The sequence below is a fragment of the Amphibalanus amphitrite genome, unplaced genomic scaffold, assembly GCF_019059575.1.
Source record: "Amphibalanus amphitrite isolate SeventyFive unplaced genomic scaffold, NRLGWU_Aamphi_draft 001852F_arrow, whole genome shotgun sequence".
Classification (NCBI taxonomy): Eukaryota; Metazoa; Arthropoda; class Thecostraca; order Balanomorpha; family Balanidae; genus Amphibalanus; species Amphibalanus amphitrite.
In genome coordinates this window covers 13248-41026 of record NW_024883345.1, presented here as the reverse complement: position 1 = coordinate 41026, position 27779 = coordinate 13248, and the positions used below count along the sequence as shown (strand labels likewise).

The 27779-nt window shown below is 48.6% G+C and overlaps 2 protein-coding genes across 3 annotated transcripts in view; one reads left to right on the top strand and one right to left on the bottom strand.

Moving 5' to 3' along the window:
* The window catches only part of LOC122375488 (hemicentin-2-like), a 43462-nt gene that overhangs the window by 8373 nt on the left and 7310 nt on the right, over positions 1-27779 (bottom strand). For both annotated transcript variants that reach the window (XM_043354897.1, XM_043354898.1), the window contains exons 3-4: positions 11089-11216; positions 5855-6026 (exon numbers count right to left, since the gene is read on the bottom strand). In XM_043354897.1, coding sequence (XP_043210832.1) covers positions 5855-6026; positions 11089-11216 — 300 coding nt within the window. The remainder of the gene's footprint in view (positions 1-5854; positions 6027-11088; positions 11217-27779) is intronic.
* Positions 12904-17263, top strand: LOC122375487. The gene is made up of 2 exons (XM_043354894.1): positions 12904-13468; positions 13743-17263. The coding sequence occupies exon 2, from the start codon at positions 13802-13804 to the stop codon at positions 16874-16876; it is 3075 nt and encodes a 1024-aa protein (XP_043210829.1). The 5' UTR covers positions 12904-13468; positions 13743-13801; the 3' UTR covers positions 16877-17263.

Here is a 27779-nt window from a genome sequence, read left to right as displayed (position 1 = left end):
ATGTTCTAGCCCACATCTTATTGACCTATAAGCAATAGGGACTAGGGAGCTCTTGAAGCGATTCTGAATCTGACGTTGTATTTGTTGATGTTGCTGACGCCAACTTCCCTGACATGATAGCTAAAAAAAGCATACTCAGCATCGCCAAAAGTGGGGGGGGGGTCGACCCCCCCGGTTCTGACGAGTGGGGGGGTCGCGACCCCCCCGACCCCCCCGTCGGCGACGCCCCTGGGGAAAGGCAATTGAAAACTCTCAACAAGACGGATCTTTTGAGCACATTTTTCACAAAAAGGTCAAGTAGGTCACAGGTCAGGTCAAGTTCTGGTCAAGGTTTAGAGCTTCTATATTACTGGTTATCGAGCCTAGTTGGCGAAGAATGGAGTGATATTGATAATACGGAACGCGTTCTTAGACTACCAACTCAAGACAGGATGCATTGCATGCAATGCCATGCAAAGGTCAAGGTCAATTTCAGGTCAGGTCAACAAGGACGAATTATTGAAAAAGGATATGCATGTGAGTGCATGTTCTATGGATCATTTTACTCGTAGGACTCAATTGGCGTGCTCAGTCAGTGATATGGACCATAGTTGAATGAAGTTCATGTCGAGGTCAGGTCACGGTAAGGTCAAACGAGGCCAAATTTTGAAGACGGTTGGTAAGACCAAAATAATTATCAAATCTGATACAATTTTTTTTGACAAATCGAATGGTGTTATTTTGTCCAACAAGACGCGAAGTCCAGTTAACCAAAGTTGAAACTTCTGTATCCCTTAGGTTTTTGTTGGCGAGCCTTTCAAGCGAAAAGAGGGTGAACAACTGGTTTTATGCATGAAGATTGGGGGACGTAATGTTCTATCATTATTATTTTATGCGTGATGTTCGTGTCTGGATGTATGTTTACTACTACTGACACAACCATTACAGTTGCATCATGTAGCAATCAGTATGCAATGCGCATTTGCTTTGCTCATATCACCTGCTTCCTCACGATTGGCATGCGTGCTAAATGGTGCTAATAATTTATGAAATACGGTTATGTAAGCATCGACGATTGACACGAGCCGTCCAAAGCCGGACTGTCTGTCGGGTCGTTCCCCGGGTCCCGTGCTCCGCGCGGGCAGTCGGGTCGGCCTGCGTTCCCGGTCGATTGGTGACCGTTCGAGTTCCCGGTGTCTGTGTCGCGTGCCTCAATCGGCCGCCCCGGCCCCGCTGCAGTCTCGTCCCAGACTCAGCAGGCGGCCCCCGGCGCCGCGGGGCATCGGGCACGCCTTTCAATATGAGATGCCCGGCCGTGAGCTGGTTTCCTAATCAGACCGACGAAAAGTTTTGCTGACGCTCATGCCGGAAACGGTTGGTGAATGAATGGTTCCATAAAGGTGTCCTATCGGAAAATATGAAATATTGTTCATAATTAACGGCAAATATCAGCGAGCTTAACCTAAAAGAACATCATAGCGCGCATTGGCTACGTGCTTATCATGGACAAAATAATGCAAAAATAAACTCAGCGAGCCAAAATGCATCTCTATTCCGCGTAGCTATCAGACATGACAGGCTGTGCAAGATATCAGTCACTCGCCTCACGTCCGTTGGGCCTCCCCACACGTCCACGCAAAGTTACGCCCTAACGTGGTAGGTTACATTCTCTGGTTTGGGAGGTGAAAACTTTTCAGGACGAATTCAGGATACCCATGGCTATGTAACCATTGTGCATACGTGCTCCTCATTGATGTATGTGTGTATCCAGCAGATGTTTTTAGTTGAATGCGAAGTCTCAGTCAATCAAAATTGGTTTGGATATGCTTGGAACAAAATTGTGTAGAAATGAAATGCGTAACTTCTGGGAAGTTCTCCATAGTCCATACTGAAAGAGAAGCTCAGGGGCCGCCGTTTTGAGGACGTGGAGGAGATGAAGGAGGCTGTGACTGAGGCACCTTCACTTTGAAGGGCTACCAGCAGGCCTTCAAGAATTGGCTGCAGAGCTATAACAAGTGCCTTGAGCAGAGGGGATCTTATTTCGAGGGTGACTTTCATGCTTCTCTGAAATTGATGTATCCACTGAAAAAAATATACGAACTTCTAAAGTGAAGTGATAGTTCTCAAATTTCGTTAGATGCACATAACGTAGCAACATGTTCAACTAAAAGCAGTAAAAATATAGGCATTATATCATTTCGCTTCCAGCAAAGCAATGTTCATCGCTAGGGAAAGCCAATGTGTACCTTTACCCATCATCTCAGTTGGTAGGGCGTTGGACTCCACGTAGTGAGAGCACGCGTTCCCGGTTATAACAGTCCGCGTTCGAAGCGCGACGGGCGCTTGACGTTTATGGGCCTCCTGACAGGTATGGTTGCGGTTGGTGGCAGGCCGTAGCCAGGCAATCAGTAAGGGGACCGGCCGTGCGTGGCTATGTGCGCACGTTTATTTTTGGACTACAAATTCTGCCATAGAACCGGAATTGCGCGATCAGAGGGTAGAGGGCAGGGCCAACGCAACAAGCTTCGCTCAGCAGGGGCGCTGTCCTTGTGAAATCTTCCACTCAAAAGTTTCTGACTTCTGACTAAATCTATTAAAAACATGATACACAAATTGTGGGATTTCTAGGATTATGACGGTGAATAATATGTCAAGTTCATTTCTTAGAGCCGATCTATATCAGTAGAATATGCAATACATATGACTAACCGTTTTAAGTCGCTGATAGAACAACCGATCCTAATTGATTCGGAAAGTTGTTCATCCTATTGCAATACCGTAGCTCTACTTCCTACAACCGGGGCGACGCCAAATCAGCTTTCTTCGAAGCTCGCCGTGTTCCGGTTCGGAGGGGCGTCGCATACGACCCCGGCCCGTCGCTGGTTCGATCAATCGGCGCAGGAGACAAAAACGGCGCGCGTGCAGCGCCATCAGCGCCGCGCTGGTCGGCACGCTGCGCCGGCTTTGTCTGCACGGAAGTCTGCCGGCGGGCTGGCCGAAAATTCGCCCTACCTTCGATCTAGATCAGCTCTCCCGTTCTTAACCATCGGGGAACTGATCGCTTGACCTAGGAACATTTGAAGAGTTAGTCCTTCCATACTTGCTACACCAAGCCGAAGTGTGTTCGGTGAAGTGCCTACCCTTATAGTTCGGGATTTAGTGCTTACTGCTTAGTCAACCTGCTTAGTCGTAGCATCCATATTCATGGCTAAAGTGACAGTGAAGAAACAAGGGATGCCGTTACAAAGGCTATACCCCGATCTACATCTACATCTACATCAGTTATGCACTTTGCACTTCCCTTCCTTTAGCTCTTTCTTTCCGCCTCACTGTGCCAGTTCTTTTAAATTCCTGCCGAGTGCGTCCCCTGGGTGAAACTGACTCAACCTTTCTTAATTCCTCCAGACATCCTAAATGTCTCTGTAGGTATTTGTCATGCGTTTTCTCACCTCATTTTCAGAGCTAATTGATTGATCAATTCAGAAAGAGAGAGAGAGAGAGAGAGAGAGAGAGAGAGAGAGAGAGAGAGAGAGAGAGAGAGAGAGAGAGAGAGAGAGAGAGAGAGAGAGAGAGAGAGAGAGAGAGAGAGAGAGAGAGAGAGAGAGAGAGAGAGAGAGAGAGAGAGAGAGAGAGAGAGAGAGAGAGAGAGAGAGAGAGAGAGAGAGAGAGAGAGAGAGAGAGAGAGAGAGAGAGAGAGAGAGAGAGAGAGAGAGAGAGAGAGAGAGAGAGAGAGAGAGAGAGAGAGAGAGAGAGAGAGAGAGAGAGAGAGAGGAGAGAGAGAGAGAGAGAGAGAGAGAGAGAGAGAGAGAGAGAGAGAGAGAGAGAGAGAGAGAGAGAGAGAGAGAGAGAGAGAGAGAGAGAGAGAGAGAGAGAGAGAGAGAGAGAGAGAGAGAGAGAGAGAGAGAGAGAGAGAGAGAGAGAGAGAGAGAGAGAGAGAGAGAGAGAGAGAGAGAGAGAGAGAGAGAGAGAGAGAGAGACAATGGCTGCTTTCCGACATAAGACGGATGGCAGCATATGCAAAATAAGTTTTATCGTTTGACATTTCACTTTGTCTTGATGCCTTCATGTTCTTACAGCAAACGATATAAAAACTTGACATGTGTTGTCAAGCACAGCACGTTGTCTCTGAATATGAGCTGCCATTTATTCAGAGCTATACAGTGTGTCGACAGTCTCCTAAAGGCGCTTAGCACAGGCGTCCGCTCTGAAAGCATCATTTCATGCTTCAGTGAGCCGCTAAATACGGGTAGTCGCCGAGCAGGCCATGAAAGGATTTACATGTAGGCGATGTCTAGTCAAAATTAGTTGACTCTTCATAAATGCAAAAAGAAATAAGGAAAGTAGGCAAAAATTTCGTGCATCACTTTACGAAGCAGATGTTGTCGGGTAACCTTCTCTTATAAAAGATTGTGCAGCGTCGTAAATGTGTTTTCGGATGACATAGTCAAAACAAGCTGGAAAAAGTACAAATGTTTTCCGGAAAGTCTACAATGCACTTTATAGCTATACATAGACATCTGTGCACTGAGAGTTGTACAGAGGTCTATGCGTCATATTTACTATCAAGAAAAAGCCGAGGTGACCGTTGAGTATTTGTATTGTATTGATTCGTGAGAAAGCAGTACCTACTATCATGGGATTTATGATGTCTTGATGTTACGATTATTGGTGCTACGACAAAACAAAAGCTGATGTCATCTGGCACTGAAAGTAAAGACAAAAAGCGCTGTGAATTGTGATGAGTCAGCTACGGCTCCAATATCTGCTGAGTCCGCCTCAGTCATCCATTCCGGCAACATGCTCGTCTCCCACGGGTAGATTCCATCCTCGCTCTGCGAACCTAGTCGCCAGACGTTGGGAAGTCATTTCGCTAAGCGCATTGGAGAACAAGTATACTGAGAACGTCCGTAATGCAGCGCACTCGAGGCGAGGCCGCCCGAAGTCATCGAGCAGCCCCTCGACTGAAGCACGCCTGAAACGACTGCAGTTCTGTTCATCGCACAGCTCCGGCGAGCAAAATCAATGTCGGCCGAGCCGCCGGCGGCCAAGCGCTGGTCGAGCCGCCGCTGCTGATTGCCAATGCACGTCATACCTGCGCACTTTATGGACTGCAACGACACCGGGCTGAGCCTTCAATGGACTTTGGATTATCATCGACCCATCAGCGACCTATTACTGCAGAACGTCATCCTATCATAAATCGTTACTGGCTGGTCACAGGAGTCCGGAGTCACGGAGTGCTGCACAATATATAGATGCGGATAGGACGGTCAGACCGACCGATGCTGCCTGGTAGCGTGATACAAATGTATGAGTCACCGTAAAGGAAAACGATAAGCCACCAGGAGATGGGTGGATACACCACTTTTGGGAAAGAGTGACAACAATTCTCATTTACGGCGCAATTTGAGTTCGTCAAGTCCGATGATTGAGTACTAACGCAGCAGCGCGATCATAACTTCCCTCCGTCATAAAATAACTGAACATCCAAGGGTATCTCCAAACAAACACTAAACATCCATTACACCAACCACCCCGCAACCTGCTCCCTGGAAGTGCCTGGGACCTACCAGCCGGCCCACCGGCGCGTCCCACGGATCATTCCTTGTTGATTCTCAGTCGACAGGGAGCCAGCTCGGCTGTTATGGAGACCTTCAGCTGCTGTGTGGCGGCGCCCCGACGAGAATGGCTCCCGTCACGGCCCCTGTTTGTCAAAGTGTTGTTCTAGCGCCGCTGATGGGCCTACCTGACGGCAGCCCGAGAGCCAAATGGAACAGGGAGGCTGAAAGCAAATACGCCGTGTTGATTGGATGAATTCTGTGAGTGAGGTTTGTGTGGCACGTTTGGTGTTGTGCTTTTCGAGCTGATCACTTACCGTTGAGTACGTGTAGGATGACTTTGACCTGACTGAGGCCATCAGGATCGCAGAAATATGCGCCCGAATCAGACGGCAGGACCCGGTCGATGCTGAAAAAGCTGATCGTGCGATCTCGCTCGTAAGATATCTTGACGTTGACTCCGTCCCGTGCCCGGTCAAATTGCACCAACTGTGGGGCAGAGGTCAGAGGTCAGAGGTCAGAACAGCTCCCGGGCAAGGGACAGAGGTCAGACCAAGTCAAGAGCAGGGGTCAAATGTCAGATCAGGTGTGAAGCAGGGGTCAAATGTCAGATCAGGTGTGAAGCAGGGGTCAAATGTCAGATCAGGTGTGAAGCAGGGGTCAAATGTCATATCAGGTGTGAAGCAGGGGTTAAATGTCAGATCAGGTGTGAAGCAGGGGTCAAAGTCAGATTTCAATGGTAGGCAGTCAGAGGTCAGAACGGCTGCGGAAAGTTAGAGCAATAGCAATGGAATGGCAATATGGTGAAGCGGTCATTTATTTGCACATGACCAGTAGTTGAATGGTGTGAAACGTTTTTTTTTAGCATGATTATGATTATAATGGAAATCAGATGGATTAGTAACCTTTTGCTCATAACTAATGTAAGCCAAAAACAAATCCAAAATATATTTTCGGTGCTGGACCTTCTTCAGTGGAATGACAAAAACACGAAAGAGTGACACATTTTAAATCATGATAAGTAAGTACGCACTCGCAACGCTAATAAAGCTACTTCCGAGAAAACGCATCACATTCATATGAAACATCCAGATTTTTGAAGGCATCAAACATAAGACATTAGATACTGGAAAACTTTGGACAGCATAATATCAAATCGCTATGATATATGGTACATACATATGTATCACGTACAGGTCTAAATGAGCGATATCAGTATGTAGCAGACACACGGTATCTAACAAGTAAAGATCATTCACATACGTTAGCATCAAACACTTCGTAAATGGTGTGTAGTGCATACAAAATACAGACACGTACTCTTCAATGGGCCTATAACATAAAGAGTGGGCCCTGTGTGTGTGTTCAAGTGTAAATAAATATGTTCAAGTTCATGCCTGTTTGCGCAACTGAATGTGTTTGTGTGTGTGTGGGGGGGGGGTGCAAGTGTATAGGTGGGTGTGGGTGTGGGTGTGTATGTGTGTGAAGGTGGCATTTACTATGTACTCATAGTTCAGAGTAGGGCACAGGTTTGATCAGCGTCCAAGATGATGTCATAATGTTGAGCGCCGGTTTGCGATTGCGAATTTCTAAGGATTCAGTGATCTTTAGCTCTGCCATGTCTTTGCAGACCTGGAGAATCGAAATGGAAAGGGCGCCTTCCGTCACTTGAACGTTTGGGTGCGCTCGGGTGAAATGCTCTCCAAATGGTGTGTTTTTAGTTTTGTTTTTTGCATCTCGGAGATGTTCGTTAAATCGAAGTCTCACACTACGCTTGCTTTCCCCGATGTAGAAAGTCTCTGTGTTACACAGTAGGCATGTTACCATGTACACAGCGTTCCTAGTGTGACATTTTCCCTTTACTCCTGACATACAGCATTGACACTTTTTGTTGCCTGATGGGCATGGTGGGCTCTCCAGGGCTGAGTTCGTCAACTTTTCAGCCAGGGTTGGGCTGAAAATTAACTATGCTGTTAATTTTGTTTGACAGACTGTCATCAACATAGGGGAGACTTATGTAGGTAGTGTCACTTTTGGCAGAGGGTTGTTGATGTCCCTGATCTTCTTTCCTACGGTTACGAGTTTTGACTGCACCGAAAATATATTTTGGATTTGTTTTTGGTTTACATTAGTTATGAGCAAAAGGTTACTAATCCATCTGATTTCCATTATGACCAGTAGTTTATTAAAAACTTAGTTGATAACATCATAGCACCGTTTAGGGTCAATTGATTATAGCAAATATTGTTTATGGTAAACAGCAAATGCTATAACGCCTAAAATTGATTTATCTATTTATTGGTTAATTTTCCACTTGCTTAATTGGTATAAAACATATGATTTTTAACATCTAATGCACGGTATACGAGGACAGCAATGTTCTTAGCGAATGGCGCGTTCTGCTTACAATATTTAGGTGAATTACCAGCTCGTTCTTTTTTTGTCGCTGAATCTCTGCGAGCGTTGAATGGCGTAGTCCACATAAAGCCAAGTTCTCGTAGACCAAATGATGTCCATTTGTGCGCGTCGCAGTGTTTTGATGCCACCATTTGCATTCCAACGGACGCCTCTGATATGCAAATTCTTAACAAACTTGCTTTGATTTTGAAGAATGAGACAAATTGGTATATCAGAGACAAAGTTTGCATGCAACTTTTCTAATGCTGCAGACGTGAAGTTACCGCGTGGGAGACACTGCTGGTGATATCTTGGTTATGACTTAATAACTAACTTACCAAGTCCAGCCGAATTCAGCTAAAAAAAAACACCCAAATTTAAAAATGATGTACTGGTTCTTTGTCCAAGAAGGTAGATGTGTGTTCTGTGTTAGGCGTTTTTCAAAAGCATACAAATTTGGCTGATTTGGGGGGTCAATACATGACCAAGGCAATGTGACAAGTGACAACTCTGATATACATTATTTTGATTGTAAGTGTCTCGCAAGACACAGCACACCCACAGCAGTCTGCAGTACAAATCCAGCATTCAGCCAATGCTGCTGCCAGCCCGGACCCAAACGGCCCGCCCGATGGGAGTGGGCATCCTGACACTGAAGCCGTATATCTCAATTCCACTTGTCGGGGCCAAGAGATATATACCCGCATATACCCACCCATCAAACAAATGCACGCGTCGGCACGGTGGCCCGATCGACATGTTCACATGGCCAAATGTCTTTGTTGCTGGAGAAACGCACATCCAATGGATGCCAGCGCCGCCGGGGCCGATATTCAGCCGAAATGGATGGCGTTTCGCCAACTAGCAGGGCCCACTCATCAGTTAGCGCTCGCCCAGCTGCGGTGGACACATCGCTGGTGCGATTTATGGCGCGATCGGGCGCAACATTTTGTCACTGACAGACAAAAATAGCGCCATCGCGCCCTGCTTAAAATGGCCGATGTTCTTTGACCGATGGATGGTGCTGGTGTGTGATGGTCATTGGAATTCCGGTGACATGGGAAAGCAGCAGCAGAGACGCATGCACTTCGACAGAAAGTCGGTATGTGGACACGATAGATTGCAGTCTTGCTCAATTTCGACGGCAGGTGTAGAAAGCTGGGTACTGGGTAAATCCGATTTACAAACTTCTATGAAAGATGATCAACAGCAGACATAAGCTGGCAATTTCAGGCACAAATTGAACGTCAGAGGATCACGAAAGCTGTTAACTGTAGCAGAGCTGGTACATCTGCTTGTCCACGCTGCAATAGGTTCATTACTTTTATATTGAATTTAAACATGTGCCTATTTAAATTTGTCCTTTTATCTATATGATTTTTTTATTATATTATTATATGATTTATTACACGTGCTGAATCGCTTTTTTTTTGCTATCGATGATGTAACGGTCATGTTAGGACGCAGGTAACGAGCAAGGGGTTTCTTTTATACCATTTTCCTATGACTATTCCTTTCCTATGGTGATCTGTAATTTTCGGCTTCATCACAGTCTAATATGATGAACTGGGATGCATTCTATGAGTTTTCAGCCGACAGTCGGTACTCGTTGACCTGTGATCAAACTGTCAGTATGAAGGTATTAGACTCGTTCCCTGGTTTTATTGGACTGTTTTCTCGCGTTTTATTTAATCATAACCTGCTTGATGTTGGCTGATGTGACTTTATGGGACCTTTACTACCATTGCAAACTACTGCAGGACCGAAAAATGCAGCAAAAGGCAGTGGGGATTTGTTGCTGCATACCGTGTAACATTTAACCCTCGCCCATGTAGGGGGGGGGGTTGGTGCAACCCCCCCTGAGGTTTTTCGGAAATAGTGCAAAAACGGCGGCGCGCAGCGCCGCCAAATTTTGGTTACCTTATGGGGCAAACCTTGCGCATCTTTTGATAAAAAAAATTTGACCGGGTCATGTCAGGTCACGGAGTTATGACGTCACAAAGGGAACAGCCTCCGGCCGGATTTTCACAAACTGAGTGCCAACGCCCGAGGTTTCCTGCCGGTGGTACGGACATCGGTTGATGGATCGTGATGAAACTTCCCATGCATGTTGGGGCAAGTATTGGATATCATATGGTATAAGAAACTTGACCGGGTCAGGTCAGGTCACGGAGCTATGACGTCACAAGAGGAACAGCGTCCGGTACTATTTTTGAAAAGCGCCCGAACCACTATTTTGCTAATTCTTGTCACCTCAATGGGAATATGCAGCAATATTAGCTTCTATAGGGAGCAAATGGACCTTCCAAATCCAAAACTACAATCAGATTTCAAAAATTTAAATTTTGATTTTTCGAATTTCTGCCGCCGACTGTGACCTTGCCGACTTCCGGCGCTCCCAACGCGCCATTTTTAGAGCTAGGGAAACGAAATACATACCAAACGATAGAGAATTGATCAAGGAACACGATAGTGAAGGTTTCAAGTCGATATCTCCCACCGTTTTGCCGCAATCGCCGCCGAAAGTTGAAAAAAGTATATTTTTCCGAAAATTTGACCTTTGACCGGTCAAAAGTAGGTCAAATGTTGACCTAGGACCAATAAATATACCACCAATCGCGAGATCTCGGCGAGAGCAATCCGTTGGTCTTTTCCTCTAAGCTTTACGACGCTTCGTTTTCAAACGCCAAGGGGGGGTCGCACCAACCCCCCCTGCATGGGCGAAGGTGGCAGATCGCCGTTTACGGGCGAGGGTTAAAGAATGAGCTCGCCTGAATTATGGATGCCCCAGGACTCCAGGAGTGAGGAAGAACGCAATACATTGTCACTCGCAGGCCGCAGTTCCGTTCACCAATATGCCCAGGGATGAGGAAAGCCAGGCTTTCAAAACACGACATATCATCATTGCAACACATTGCCGACATGCTCATATCAGGCCTGTGCTAATGCTCCGCTTGCCCGAGGCAGGTGATTCTGCGAGCAAAGCCCAGAAGTGACGAAACCGACCTGATCAGTGAAGCCAGAGAAATGATACAGCGACCAGCCTTCCACTCGGTCTTTGTGAACGGACGAGTGACGACAAAGATGGCGAGATATTAGAGGTGCAAGATTAGAAGTGCAGGCTATGGGGCTGTCGCTGTAGCCTACATCTTACCTTGTTGTCGTGCGTCCACCGGACGTGTTTCGGCACCTTGTGCGCCTTTGTGATGACGCAGGTGAGGTTGGCCCTGCTCCCCCTGTCGATGTAGAGCTCGGGACCGCCGATTATCTCTACTCGCGGCTCTGAAACAAACAAAATGGTGTTGTCAGAAAAATAAGGCACAGAGTAATTATTTTCTGACTTTCTGCAACTTTCTTTCCCATAATCTCTCTAATTCTTCTTCTCATTATTTCTCCGTATCTCTCTTTTATCTCTATTCTTTCTTTCTTGCCTTCATTCTCTCTTTCCCTCCATCCCTCCCTCCCTCCCTCCCCCTCTCTCTCTCTCTCTCTCTCTCTCTCTCTCTCTCTGTCGCTATTCGTTACTGCCCTGTGACCTTTTTTTCTCCTCATGTTACCGTACTGTATTTGTTTTCCACCGTTACTGTGTTGTATCCTACCTTTCCTTTACGCCTCGTCATTTTATTTTACCTATGGCAGCCCATTTGGTAACCCCTGCATCCTTCACGAATATTTTTCCTAACCGCGCCGATTTCGCTTTGTTGTCGTATTTCGTTCTGAGTTCTGTCGCCACCGCCGCCGTGTGAGGTCGTGTACCGCCAGTGTGCTATCTGCTGCCACCACCGCCACCAATATAATTGAAGTGCTCATATATTCAAGTTTTTTAAAGTCAAACCAGAGAGCCGGCCCTATTTATTTCATTTTGATTTTCAACATAGTCCTCCGGGCCGGATGACTTTTGATTTCTGTTAAATTTGCTTCTTTGATGATTTGCTGATTGATTTTGACTGATCAAGACTGAGATTGACTTGTGAATTGTGTATATCAAGATGGAGAGTGAGGCACAGCTTAAACAGAAAAGTACTGTGGCTCGAGGTAAGGCAACCAGACTGATGAAAGAGCTTGCCGAATGTGATAATTCTCAAGAGGACGACCTTGCCTTGGCAATACACCACCTTGAGCAGCACGTTGATCTGATGACCGAGATCCAGGTGAGCCTGACAAAGCTGTCTGTGCCTGATGATACCTCGCATGTTCAGGATATGCAGGATCAGATTTTCAAAGCTAAGCGTGTGCTTGCTCGTCTGGAAAGGAGCTCTGAGGTCTCTGTTGGAAGGGCTCAGTGTGTGCCGCCTTACCTGGGGGGAAAGCTGGACCTGAAGCTGCCCAAGTTCTGTGGGGATGTGGAAAAGTGGTCAGAGTTCTGGAGCCTGTTCTGTGTATCTGTCCATGACAACCCTGCTTATGCACCTGTCGAAAAGCTGGTGCACTTGAAGGCGCACCTCGTCGATCAGGCTGAGGTGGCTGTGCAGGGTCTTCCCATCACTGACCAGGGCTACTTGAAGGCTGTGGAGACCCTGAAGGAAAGGTTTGATCGCCCAGATTTGTGCATTAAGGTGCTGATGCAGAGATTGTTGTCCACCACCCCTGTGCACAGTGACAATGACTTGGTCCGCTTGCGCCGCATGATTGATGGGCTAGTTTCTGAGGTCAGGGCGCTGGAGACGATGAACGTGTTGCCTGACTCATATGCTGTCCTGCTGATGCCTGTGCTATTGTCGTGCATCCCTGAGTCATGGAAGATTGAGTGGCTGAGATGCAGTGCTGACTCATCTGATGAACTCACAGTCTTCCTGAAGTTCCTGCAGAAGGAGATGAGCATCAGGGAGGAGGCAGCTGCTCGGAGGAAGAGGACCACCAGTGAGCAGCCACCTACCGCAGTACCTGGGAAGCCGACAGTCAGCATGCTGAACGTGAGGCAGAAGAAGGGACCTGACTGGGTATGTCTGGCATGCGGAACGGGTAAGCATGGCCTGGCTGCGTGTTTGGCCTACCGCACCATGACTGTGCCTGTTCGCTGGGATGTTGTGCGCCAAGCTAAGCTCTGCTACCAGTGTCTTGGTCCCCATCTGCTGCGTGCTTGCCACAGCACCCGATGCCCGTGGTGTGGTGGCCCGCACCACTCGTCATTGCACCCACCGCCCGGAGAGCATGCAGCCCTCATGCCTACTGAGAGATGTGTACCTGATCGCGGACAACTGTCACCCCCTGCCGCTGCTGCTGTGTCTGAGAGTCGCATGCCTGATCGCAGACCATTGCCGCCCCCCGCTGCTGCTGGTACTTTTTCTGCCAACCAGGGACGGATGTGCATGGGCGTGCGGAGCCAGCAGCACTGCTACGTGCAGACAGCGCTCGTGGAGGTGGCTGGTCCTCGGGGCGTGCGTCTAGTACGCGCGCTGATTGACGGCGGGGCAGACGCCTCCTTCATCCGGGCTTCACTGGCTGACCAGCTGGGACTCGAGAAAATCGGCCAGGGGACCTTCGCGTGCGTCGGATTCAAGGAGAGAGTTGAGGAGGCTCACCAGTACGACCAAGTAAGCGCGCGGCTCACTGGATACCAGAAAGGTGAGGCCAAGCTTGTGTTCTGGAGAACTGATAAGCTGTGTGCGCCCGTGGGAGCTCCACCACCCATTCAGTCTCTGCCCCCAAGTGTAGAGCTTGCTGATGACTTCCGTGACGGACCTGTTGATGTTCTAATTGGGTGTGATCAGCTGTACAAGGTGGTGTTGTGGAACCAGGTGGAGGTGAATCCTGGCCTCCGTCTGGTGGAGACTGTGTTTGGGTATGTGCTCCACGGACAGTCCCCAGGCCAGCAGACGACCCGGCAGCGGCACGCCTACCGCTGTCAGCTGGTTGACGTCGAGCGAATGTGGACGCTGGACGCTGTGGGAGTCGCCGCAGAGGAGACCGCCGAGAGAGACCCACCTGTACCGACTTGGAACGCCACCGAGAACAGGTATGAGATGGGGCTAGTATGGAAGTCCGACCAGCGCCCAGTGTCTAACCTGATGTTATCGAAGACCCGGACTCACCGTATGACAGAGAAGTTGAATGTTGAACAGTTCCAGGAGTACGATGACCACCTGCATCAGCTGCTGGAAGACGCTGTCATCGAGCCCGCGCTGCCGAGTCCGCCATCAGAGTTCATCTTACCGCATCGAGGACTGCACCGCAACGGCAAACTGCGAGTGGTGTTCGATGGATCAGCGCCAGACGGTGCAGGTATGAGCCTGAACTCCTACCTTGAGCCGGGAGAGAACCTGCTGCATCGTTTACCAGCTGTGCTACTTAACTTCCGTTCAGGAGCCGTGGGTTGTCAGACGGACATTCGTGCAGCTTTCCATCAGATTGTACTCACTGAGGAGGACCGTCAGTTCGTGCAGCTGCTGTGGGCGGGCCAGCGGCTGAGGTTTCGCAGGGTCCCGTTTGGACTCACCTGTTCGCCCTACATGCTGCTGTGCACTATCGCTGAGCACGTCCGCCGGTGTCTGCGCGATGAACCTGTTCTGTTGCAGAAGGTTCAGGATTCCGTCTACATGGACGACATGTGCCCGTCCTTCAGTACGAGGGCGGAGGCAGAGGCCGGACTGACGAAGATGGGTGACGTCTTCAGCGAGGCCTCCATGGATCTTCACAAGACCAGGATGTCTGGTGACGACACTGAGGACGAGAAGGTGCTCGGCCTACTGTGGAGCACAAGACCGGATCGTTTGGCCGTGACCGTGCCACAGGTGACCTGCCCTGGCACCCGGACTGAGCTGCTATCTGCTGTGAGTAGACCGTTTGATCCGCTCGGCGTGGTGACGCCGTGGCTGATCTGGGGGAAGGCCCTGTTTCAGCGTACCTGGCTTGACGCTCAATGCACATGGGATAGTCCCCTGAGTGGGGAGCTGCAGACCGAGGTCCGAGCCTGGTGGAGAGACTCGCCGGGGAGGGTGATCTGGTTCCCTCGCCTAGCCGGAGCGCGTGACGATCAGTCCGGAGCGACTTTTCACGTGTTTTGTGACGCGTCTCGGACCGCCTACTGTGCGGTGGTGTATGTGGTCCAGGGTGGGGAGCCTGCCCTGGTGATGTCGAAGAGTAGGCTGGCCCCCCTGTCTCCACATCTAACGATCCCCAGGCTGGAGCTGATGGCCGCTGTTGTTGGAGCCAGGTTGATGGACTTCATCAAGAACGCGCTGCATCTGGAGAGCGCAACAGTCACCTACTGGTCCGACTCGACCGACGTGCTTCACTGGCTCAACCGGAGGCGGCCTCTCAAGATGTTCGTGGAGAACCGGGTGAAGACTGTGCTTCAGTTGACGACCGCCGACCAGTGGAGGTACGTCAGAGGCTCTGATAACCCCGCTGACATAGGCACGAGAGGGGTAACGCTGACCTCTCTCATCGCCTGTGACAAGTGGTGGAAGGGTCCACCATTTGATTTGAGTCCGCCTGACTATGATGCCTCGTTAGTGCTACTGACGCCTCCCTCAGCAGAAGCCGAAGCAGAGACGAGGCCCGAGGTCAGACGTCAGGTCGTGACCGTGAGACGAGGGCGTGGCCCTGATCCGATTCCGGACGTCATGCGTGGACCGTTTGATGTGACTCGGTGTTCTCATCTCAAGCAGGCAGTGAACCGCACCGCGTGGATTCTTCGTTTCGCGCACAACGCCAGGCACCAGCGCACGGAGAGGAGGAGTGGAGCGCTGACGCCCGACGAGCGCCGGGAGGCGCTGCGGTTCTGGATCCGGGTCTCGCAGAGTGCCGCCTACGCGCCGGAGCTGGAGGCGCTGACGGCAGGCGCGCCGCTGCCACCCAACTCGCGACTCGAGAAGGTCAGACCTCGTCTAAACGCAGATGGTGTCCTGGAAGCTGTCACGCGAACTCACGAACCTGCTCTGATCATTCTGCCTGAGTTTGCCCATCTGACCACCTTGATAGTGGATGATGCACACCGTAAATCGTTTCACCAGGGTACCCGCACCACACTGGCACTGCTGTCTGGTGAATACTGTGTGAGGAGACGAACTGTTCATCGTGTGGTCAGTACATGCTTCAGGTGCCGGAGGTACCGGGGTGCGCCGTACCGGTCAGCTGATGGCGCGCTGCCCCTGTTCAGGACGGAGCCCAGCCGTCCGTTCAGCCGGGTCGGTGTGGACTTTTTCGGTCCGATGTACGTCAAGGGCGGCGACAAGGTATGGGTACTGCTGCTGACCTGTGCCTCGTCGCGAGCTGTGCATCTCGAACTGTGTAAGACTCAGAATGTCGCTGACGTCAAGCTGGCTTTGCGCCGCTTCTTTGCGCTACGTGGCACGCCATCGCTAGTTGTGAGTGACAATGCCAGAACGTTTCATGCCCTGCTCGGGCACCTACCTGCAGCTGTGACCTGGCGCTTTGTACCCGAGGCGGCGCCCTGGTGGGGCGGCTTCTGGGAACGTTTGGTCGGGATAACCAAGAAGTCCCTGCGCATTACCCTGCACCAGTGTTATCTTACCCATGAGGAGTTGGCAGTCACCCTGTATGAGTTGGCGTTACAACTGAACTTCCGACCTCTCACCCCAGGTGACGACGACGTGCTGACGCCCGCGCACCTGTTGTTCGGGGTCACGTCCATCCGTGGCGTGCTCTCTCCGTCTGGCCACGAGCTGGACAGCCTGAGTCGGCGCTGGCGGCACCAGCGGCTGGTCAGCGAGCACCTGGTTCAGCGATGGACCAAAGAGTACCTGCAGACTCTACGCACGTGGAGCTTCTCTCGGCGCGGCCGTCCGGTTCGGCTGCCCGAGGTCGGAGAGATTGTGCTGGTGCACGCGGAAGGTCCGCGTGGTCGCTGGCCTCTGGCGCGCGTGGTGTCCCTCCTGTCTGGAGCGGACGGCCGCGCTCGCGCGGCGAGTATCGTGCTAAGAGGGCGACTTACCCGCCGCCCGATTAACAAACTGTTGAGACTAGAGGCGTCTGAGTGAAGTGAGCGTCGGCGAGGCGAATGCCGAAAAAGTGACTGTGCCGAGTGAGGAGACTTTTCGAAGTGACGGCTCACTTCGAAAGTGGGGAGTATGTCGCTATTCGTTACTGCCCTGTGACCTTTTTTTCTCCTCATGTTACCGTACTGTATTTGTTTTCCACCGTTACTGTGTTGTATCCTACCTTTCCTTTACGCCTCGTCATTTTATTTTACCTATGGCAGCCCATTTGGTAACCCCTGCATCCTTCACGAATATTTTTCCTAACCGCGCCGATTTCGCTTTGTTGTCGTATTTCGTTCTGAGTTCTGTCGCCACCGCCGCCGTGTGAGGTCGTGTACCGCCAGTGTGCTATCTGCTGCCACCACCGCCACCAATATAATTGAAGTGCTCATATATTCAAGTTTTTTAAAGTCAAACCAGAGAGCCGGCCCTATTTATTTCATTTTGATTTTCAACACACTCTCTCTCTCTCTCCACCTCATAATTTTTTCACTCCCATCCCCATAATTTTATCTAGTTATGCAGTTTGCCATCACTGCACAATCCTTTGCACCATGTACTTCCATTAAAATCCACCCGAAGCAGCGCGCACATATTCCAACCGACTTGGAAGTCATTCACAAGACTCGATCGATAGGCGAGGACGTGCCTTTGAGGTGGCCGGCCGGCTGCCGACGACTTATGGCGACGCTACTGGTACCCGGCTGTATGGTATTTATTCAGTGGCGCACCATCGTCCGATGAAGGCAGGCACGCACACTCGCGTGAGGCCCTCCGAGGCTGCGGTGTACTTACATCATAGTCAGAGCCGAAAGAGAGTGGCATCCGCCGAGAGAATGTCGGTGTTTGGAATTTCATGGGAATGCTATTGCGAATCGTAATCCATTTGCAGATCCATGCATCAGCACGGGTAGGCAAATGATGTCGGAATAGGCGGTTGTTGCTATGGGGCTACCAGATATAGTCATAAGGCAGTTTTCAGAATATAATTATTGAATGTGGCTGTAGCCTATACGGTGACGGGTGAACGCTGTTTAAAATAATGTACGTCTTATAATAGCTGATAAGTTATAGACTAAGATTACTACCCGGACTCTCGTCTGACCCCGCACATCATTTTTACCTAGTTTCGTAATTGATCAAGACTAACGCAAAGCCCTACCTTGGCAACCACAAAAAGGATAATCCGATTACGTCAGATCCACTAATGTCTTTTTCTTCTCGTAGCATGAGACAGATGAAACTACAGCAGCCAGGGGTGGAGCTTCTTACACAGTTGGTGGGGGCGGCTGCCTCATCAGCTTACCATTTTTCCCCACCAATAAGCGTTTTGCCCCACCAACTTTAGCTGATTTCTAAGGCTTTGTTGCTTTGCAAATTAATCTTTTTCGCGTTGAAGAGCTTTGGAATGTCTGTTTAATGCACAATATTATCCTTCGCATGTGTGCGGCGTTTGCCAGCTTCTAATGTGTAGGGGGGGGGTCGGTTGGACCCCTCTTGCCGTTTGGCCCCTGATCGAGCTAGAGCTTCGCGGAAAAAACGAGCGTGTTGCCCGTGACGAGAGGAAGCCGATGATACCCAATTTTAAGGTCCTAGGTCATTGGTTGCCTTCCAGGTCAGGTCAATGACCCAAAGTCGGGAAAATCGGGACCTATTAGAAAGTCGTAAAGTGTGGCGGCTAAGGGGTTTTTCGGGGTGCTGATCACGAATATCGTGTTAGTTTTAATCACAGATAATGTCTTTAAGCATTTAGACCAGGTCGGGTCAGGTCAGGTCAGGTCAACCAGTAGGGGTTGTGACGGGTATTCGTAGTACGTGTCAACCGCCTCTGACAGCTTCGTAGCATGTTACGAAGGCACCAAAACTACTTCGTAAATGTTCAAATGGTTGCTAAATTCGAATTCAGCTCCAAAAACTAGCCTAGAAACATGTAAAACTCGAAAAAGTGAACCGAGGTCACCCGAGGTCACCAAAGGTCAATGACCTGACCTGACCTTCAGGTGACCTTGACACCCATTCTAATGCATGGGAGCAACATCAAATCACATGTTTGAACGTTTGAAACCACGAAAAGCTTGCAAACGCGCGGCTAATGCGAGCCGACATACGCGGAATCGCGATTCCGGCCAAACATGGTATCGGAAAAGAGGTCACAGGTCAAAGGTCATTTGGGTCAGGGTCATGAAATTTTCAGGGTAGGTGTAAAATTGATCAATGAGAGGGTACTGAAAGTTTCGTCGCGATCGGCCGCTTTTTACGCGAGTTATTCGCGAAAAACCATGGGGGGTCCATCCACCCCCCTACACATGCGAGGGTTATATCTGTAATGATGGGAATTGATTCAGTGTGGCCATTTATTCAACTTCATAATCGGACATTGTGGGTTTGACGACTTTTTGCCCCACCAACTTCCTTGGAAAAGCTCCACCCATTACAGCAGCTCGCGCTTGTAACAAGTAAGGATTTATTTTTGTAATGTGCCGATCATAGATTGAATGCATGTTTAACTCGCGCACTTACAGTCGCCTTAGGTGAAATCCATTTCATAAGTTGAATTGAACATTGTCAGTGAAGCGCACTTTGCCTCACTGCTTGCAGTAGATTAGCCCGACGTCCTACATATACGGCACCTCTTCGACGGATTTCCGTCCAATTATCACTGAACCGATTACGATTGATTTCGGATCAGTGCAGCCCTGAAATGGCCGGTGGGGGTGGGAGGGGGTGTGACGGGTATTCGGCGGGCACAGGTTCCATCGCGCCACCATTCGTCATCGCTGCGCCATCGGTCGGCCGGTCAGTGGCTCTCAAATGCGCCTAATGGCTGAGCCGGAATGCAATTTGGTGCGGCGCGGTTCCGGCGCGGCCCGGACCGGCTGTCATCGGAGGTGCCTCTCCGGACGCCGCCTCCACATACAGATGAACTCACCCCGAGCGTGCCACGTGTGGACGGGGGGGGGGGCGTGGAGTGGGGGAGTTCATAGGCCGGACAACGGCACGGCGTGTCTGCATAGCTCTTGCTTTTGCTTTTCTGTTCACGACACAATGTGGTGTTTCATAGCTAATGTCAACGTGAGCAATATGCTGTAAACATGTAGTTATTTTGAAAATGTTTTATAAAATGCAATTGCAGCTAGCGCAGCATTGCAGCCCACTTAGGTCTATGCTGCAGCATTACAATCCTTGCAACTTTGGTGTAAAACTTTTATGCGGCATCATTTCTAGGAACCTTCTATAACCATTTGTGTTTTTGTTTGGCTGCCGTTTTTGCCCGCTGTCCAGCGCTGGGTCGGCCAGCTCCGGTATCCACAGTGTGGGCCTCGTATTCGCGGCACGTTGGGCAGCGGGCCTCCAATCAACACAGCCGTGGGGCGGCGCGGTCTCCCTGCTTCTGCTGCCAGACGCGGCGGCAGAGCTGTTGAATAGGCAGGGAGTCACTGCAGGCAAGTCCCGCCGCCGCGGCACGGCCGCTCAATGCGACCGGCACTGGAGGGAGATCGATCGATCAGGTTTTTCAGACGGGAGCTTGATAATGTAGCGCAGCAAGGGGAACCTTAAATGGCAACATTAATGCGTTTTCTATGCGGCACACGTGAGCAAATGGGACATTCTAAAGGAACAAAGTTCAGTGAGTGAGTAAGGCAACTGGTGATACATTTTTCATCCCTCCTTTTTCACTGCATAAGTTTTCAAATTCAGGGGAGCCGTATTGACCTTTGGCCGCTCCAGGTCCGAGAATATTGTTGTTAAAGGGACCCTCCCACCTTCAAAAAAGTTAATGAATTGGCACGAAAGTGATGTCGCTCGGTTCAGAAAGAGCGAAAACGAATATCTACCAAATTTCATCGAAAAATATTCACCGGTTTTCAAGATATTAGACTTTTACTTTTGTTTACTTTTTGGGATCTCCGCTGTTCCTAGCGACTTTATTTGAAAGTGCGGCATTTGTTGCGCGCAAAGCAGCATATACCACCGCGTGCTACCAAACGTTTTAGTAAAAGATTTAAAAATCGTTAGATCTCCGCTGACGTCACAAATTCTAAGGGGGCATACCAATGCACTAGCCCCTTAGAATCCGAAAACTGCAAGTTTGAAATTCCATATCTCCGAATTAAAGCATTTGTCGATGTTGTGAGTGCCCAAACCGGTATTTGCAGGCCATGGCCACCAATTTGGCTATCTCAACTCAAAACTAATGTTAAGGTGGGAGTGTCCCTTTAATTGCGCGTGGTAAACCTTCAGCCTGAATGGGCGCGCGACATTTGCAATCGGTTAGGATGACGCTTAAATCCCGCAGGAGCAAACAGCTGGTGATAAAATATGATACAATGACGGTGATACAGTGACGTGCTGAGCAGTTTCTGTTCTCACTGTTCATTATTGTTCGTACTAAGTCAACAATTGCCCAATATTTTGGCAAATGATTCGTAATTATATGCAATTGTGCCATAATAGAAACCGCAGCATTGAGGACAAAATGTATTGGAATTAGGTATTATGATAAAGGTGAACAAAAATAAAAAAACCATCGCGGATAGAAAAGTAGGCACTATACATGTTTCTTATTTACAATTGACAGATAACATTCGGGGATGCTGATTTTTGGAAAAATGGACACAAAATGACATCAATAATTCTGTCAGATGTATAATGGTGAGACACAGTCCTTTGACTGTACGGATTTGTGCTCGCAGCATTATTCGATGCGTTTCGAGCACAAACGAAGGCGACTCCCTGAGTTTTCCGGCAGGCGGGAGAGTAGCCACTAAGGCATCTGTCTTCATTTCAGAATGACGTGTAGCTCATATATCTGTCATCATGGCTACTAAAGAACTAAAATCGGTCAGCGTTATTACGAGCTCGGCCCAGCGCGCTGGCTACGGGTTGGGAGTAAAGTCCAGAACCCACGCCGAGTGTTAACCCGCGCCCTGATGGGGGGGGGGCCATTTTGCCCCCCCCTGTGGTTTTTCTTGAATAGCGAGAAAACGGCAGCGCGCAGCGCCGCCAAATTTTGGGTACCTTACCGGGCATCAATTTGACACATTCACACAAAATTTCAAGTCACAGGTCACCTCAGGTCAGGAGTTATTGAGGTCAAACTGAGGTCATGTTCGAGCAAAAATGAGCAAAAAACATGGCATCTTGAAACGCTCACCAATTCTACAGTTAACAAGCAATTTTAAATTTCTTTATGTGATTGTGTAGAGAAAAGACGGCGCTACAAAACTGCTATCTCGGATTTTCGAAATTTTGGGATTTTGACCCCCAAAAATCAAAAAAATTGTTTTTTTTTAGAAAAACTCAAAAAATTTCCAAAAAATTTCAAATTTAAAAAAAACGGAATATATGTGATAGTCCCTGCGCTCTTCGATATACATACCAAAAATTTAGATCGCTACCTCTTTTTTTGGCCAAGTTATAGCGAAAAAACTGTTAAAAATTGATGACGTCAAATTTTTGAACTCAATTTTTAGCAATTCTAGACCTCGTAGCGCAAAACGGAGACCACCATTGAACTCCCCGTGACGAGCTGCATCGAATCGATACCCATTTTATGCAAAAATATCAACTTTGAAATTTGACCTAATTTGACCTGACATTGACCTGACCTTGACCTGACCTTGACCAAAACGTGACCTAAGCTGGCCCTAAAGTCTGTCTGACCCACATAATCGCATTTGTCATGTAAAATGGACCGTAAAACATGTATCACACGACACTTTCATATTGTGACCCCCCAGTGACCTGACCTCTGTGACCTGACCTGGTATCAGTGACCTCAAATAGCAAAATATGTGTTTGAAGAACATTTCTCCATCGATGATTTTCAATGAAATGCATTTTACTCGATTTTGCAACGCATTTCTTGAAATGCCTGTAAGCGGTGAAAATTCGACCTTTGACCTGACCTGTGACGTCATCGGTTTGACCGAGGTCAATGAAATTGGGTCACAAGGTAGTTCCCCGCTGGGGCTATCCAACACCGTTTACCGCTTGTCGCTATGTTGCGTGGTTCTCGAGATCTGAGGGGGGGGGGGCCAAAATGCCCCCCCCCATCAGACCGCGTTGCTCGGCAGACCCCATCTGGGCGCGGGTTAAGAAGAGTCAGTTACGCTCGCAATTTAACAACCATGCATGCTGGGCCTATTGGTGTGTATTTACCAGGGAAATTACACCCAAAGTTTATTTCATCTGCTTACGCAGTCATCTTATATCAATTATTTTTCCTGTTTTTTTTTTCTTATTTCTGATTTTCATCAGACGTGTTTCATGGGAGACACGACTTTTGCAACAGCTGGACAGCTGCAAGTGCTGAGTAATCAAGCTTCACTCTGTACGAAAAGCCAACCCACAGCAACTTGCTAAAGAATTTGCCTAAACTCAAGGCATCTGTGTAAGCTTGCTGTTCTCTTATATCAGTTTCAGCTACAATCGCTTTTGAAATGATGTTTCACTACTCAACAGAGGTGAATAAAACTCAAAAGCTGTCACCTACGCGATGCCTAGCTGTCACCAATTTTTCACAAGTCATCTTGAAACAGTAGGTAGGTACCATATTTTTTGACGTTTTCTCATCACCTTTGTAGGCCTAAAAAATAATTGAAAATGAGGCTAGAATGTTTGAAAGAAACTGATCTTTCAAATTTCGGCCTCGGCATTACAACGCATCACCACATTTCAGTGACACAACAACAAAAAATAAATAACTATCATCCAACTTACCTATAGGTCTGATCGACTTCCTAGCTCGTCCTGGCTTCCTGATCCAGTTCAATCACAACTCACGAAAGGATTGTCAGGGCACTGACTCACTTGCCTTTGCTCCAGTAGTCAGGACCAATTATCAACGCTCCTACCAAGTTTCTGGGACCGATGGTCATGGACCTCACCCCAGTTGTGGCCCAGATGTGACGTCCCCCGTCCCAGTCGCCCGGTCCTTCCCTACTCCGGCGGCGGCCAAGGCCGCGCCGCGCCGGTCCCCGCCTCCGCTCAACCGGCGACGAGCGGGAACGAGCTGTCGCGCTGTCGCCGTTTTTCCTGCGTTGTCTATGCGCTTCACAACGCACCGGCTGTCGCACCGGCGGGATTTTTCAGCCCCAGCTGTCTACAAAGAGATGAGGCTGTTAAATTTTTGTGCCGTGGTCCATACTGGCCCTCTATGGGAAGACAGCTCTGATTTTAACGGAAATGACCTAGTTATCTATTTTAAATGCATCAACTGAGATGCTCGAATCTGTCTCTTTATTCCTATGACTGTCACCTACGCACGCAGGCGAGTAGCAGGGTTTTTTCACCTCTGCTACTCAATTTGCTGTGTTCTGCGATGTGTAAAAGAGGGCGAGGAGTTGGTCGCTGAACTGAACAAATGGCTTATTGTATCACTCAATACCATCAGGCAGCGATGGGAATCATCTGCCAATGATCTTTTGGCAAATCGTATTACTTGAATCACTATGCATTTACTAATAATATGGCACGTATTGGCTAGAAGCCGTTCGTTCTCAGCGACCGACTCGGTGAGTTACGCGGTTGTTCGTCATGAGATTGACATTAACATGAACTTGATATACTGGTGCCATCTATCGGAATGTACAGCACTTTTAAACATACATAAAACCTGACCAACAAATGGGCGCAGTCATGTTTGCAAAGAGGAATGTCCTAACAAATAAAAAAGCGCTAAGAATTAGTTCGCATACGCTATACTAAACAGTACAGTAGGTCTACTAAAAAAGTCCCCCGCTCCAGAGGCGGCCGGCCGGCCGAACCCCCGGATGCCAGCCCCGACTCTATTGCGCAGGCTGCGGCAGCGACACGGGTCAGGTCGCGGCGCCCGGCGAGTGGGTCAGTTGGCGGCGGCCGGCCATGGAGTGAGGACGTCGTGTGTGGGGCGCAGAGATGCCGCACTCCGCAGTGCAGAGGAGGGGGAAGATAGTGACTCTGCACTATGCCGGAAATGATGCCTTTGTGATCTAAATTAAACACCTGCAGACGCAGTGCATATCCCCCCTCGCCCCATTCCTATTTTATCACAATCCTTCAATAATCCGTAATGACCATTCAACGCAAGCAAGCAAACAAAACAACCCGTTTAGCGGCGACATCATATCGGATAAAAAAAGCGACAGTGATGATTAAAATAGACTTAGCGCGAGGGCAAATGAAGGGGTATATACCTACTATATATGTATCACATACCGAGTATTTTATTCCCATCTAGCAAATCAAGACTGGGGATCTTGTCCAACAAGTCAGCGGCCGTTCTAGACACAGATAAATGCTTTGTTTTCGGTCGCATCATTATCTGCAATAATTCGAAGCGAGGTTTAACCCTCGCCGGCCGAGAAGAAGGGGTGAATGCCGCCACCCTGTATTTTTTTTGCGGTAGCTCAAAGCACACTGATGATAGAAGGCTGACATTTCATATGCCTTGCATTTGATTCAAGCCGGATCATTTGACATCAACTACGTTTTCAGGTCAGGTCACTTAACCATGGCGTCTTAAGTAAACCTCTGCACGGTTGTCGGTTATAAAATGATGCAAATCCGCAATGCACTTAGTGTCATATAAGCATAATGGGGAAATATGGAAACTGTTAATCTTGGCGTCGGAAATGATCTAAAATTATACCTTAACTCTCAAGCACTTCAAATCGTGACTTCATACATTCTTGGCAAGGTCTAATGCTTCACTTTTGCATTGTTCACCTTGCGTGACGTCATTGATAGGAGTGCTTCGTCAATAACTCCCGATCAAAATGAGCTAGCCAGTCGGGACAGCCATCAATGGACTTTGCAAGACTTGCCGAATCAAATGTTATGCAACATGTCCTCCTTTCAACAGCTTCGTGACCTGTGTTGCTCTAACATGACATTGACCTCAGGTAAACATTCTAAATTTCTTCACCTAAACAAAAAAGCATGTAAATCGACGTGTCTGAGAACAGAAAACACGATTGTACCGAAAGGACGATAATGCGACAATATTTGTGGGGGTCGGGGGATCGTTCCCTTCTCACTCACTATTTGGCCGGGATAGTGTTAGCAATTATTGTTAAAATCTAGCATTTTAAGATGACATTTGAACCATTTGAACCAAGAATGAACCATTTTTTCCCGCCCAAGTCTTTCAATTCAAGGTCATAACACCAGGCAGGGCTGCGGAGTCGGAGTCGGAGTCGGTCGGAGTCGGCGGTTGTGACCGGAGTCGGAGTCGGAGTCGGAGTCGATATTGGAAACCCCAGCCGGAGTCGGAGTCGGAGTCACCGAAAATCTGTCGACTCCGCAGCCCTGCCAGGTGTGCGGAGTCGGAGTCGGGAGTTGGAGTCGATCGGAGTCGACATTTCTGCCCGGAGTCGGAGTCGGAGTTGGTTTTTGAAAGCCGGAGTCGGAGTCGGAGTCGGAGTCGCCGTAAATCCATCGACTCCGCAGCCCTGACACCAGGTCACGTCAAGTGACCTTACCTCAAGGAAAGTTCCTGTGCTCATCAATCTAAATACACCGACTAACCGATCGCTTTAGAACTTTCAGCGATTTCAATGGGCAACACTATACCTATGTATTTGAAACGTTTACTTTGCAAGTTTGACATTGTTGACAGAAAGGTCGGGTCAATTTTGAGATCGTTCAAGTCATGGGAGAAAATTGAACTGCGCTTTTTTGGACGGAACGCATAATAAACACTCTGAAAACATGTGGTGTTTGATGAGATACAATACTAAATGAGAAAATTGTTTGTTTTGTTGGGAGCCATCTTTTTCGATCTGAAAAGGCCCTCAGAGCTATGACATAACTATGCTCTGGTGTAGTAATTAGGTTGTGCGAGCCAGCGACAGTGATTTGCGAAAGCGAGACTGTTCCCGTGGGACGATTGCTCTGTCGGGACGGTCCAGCCGTCTCCCAAACCGTCACCACGAAGAGGATTATTTGTCCTGGAATCAGACATGTGCATGGATCCGAGAAAATGGATCTGGGATCTGATCCCACGGATCCTGATCTCGGATCCGTGGGGATCATAGATCCAGCTCTTTAAGAGATCCGTAGGGATCATAGATCCGAGTCTAGTATTTTTGCTTGAGATCCAGTGGGATCACAGATCCTCATTTATTTTTGGTCAACACAGAAATCCCAAAGATCACTCGTTGCAACTCACAAACGTTCTTATTTAGTGATTTAATGTGATAACACGTCATAATACATATAGTTTTATGGCACTTATTGACATAGAAACACTTGGAAACCTGGTTCCAAATGTTATGCATGGTGGGATCCACTCAGATCAAAGATCCATGTTGTTGGTTTATCGTCAGATCCTGTGAGATCATAGATCCAGGATACTTTTTCACGCCGGATTCTGTAGGATCATAGATCCGAACCTGCAATTTGCCTCGAGATCCACTGAGATAGATCCATCACTCGGATCCATGCACATTTCTGCCTGGAATTGATCCGACATCAACTACAGGTTGGCTGGTGGGGTGACCTCCAGTCCAGAGAGGGAAGCATGAAGACTAGGGGCGATGCGGATTGTTTTTTTTTTCCTGAGGATAGCCGTGCGAGGACGGAAGGAATCTAGCACCCTTGACCCTTCCTTATACTGAATGTATTTCAGGCTGTTAAATCTCCTAAGCGTTTTTTTCTACATCGTCAAGGTGTCATTAATAAAAAATATGAAATCCGGGAGGATAAATTAAATATAGAAATTGTGGCCTACAGAAAATTATCAGTTGCGTTCAACATACTCGTAAGCATGATCACACACCCAGCCTACATATGAGCCATGTAATAATTATTTTTGATAGACATGCTTAAGTTATGAAATCATCTGAAGTGTTTGTAAAGTTCCACGATACGGATCTAATATCCTGCTATGCATCATGACCATTTCTGGTCAGGTCATGTC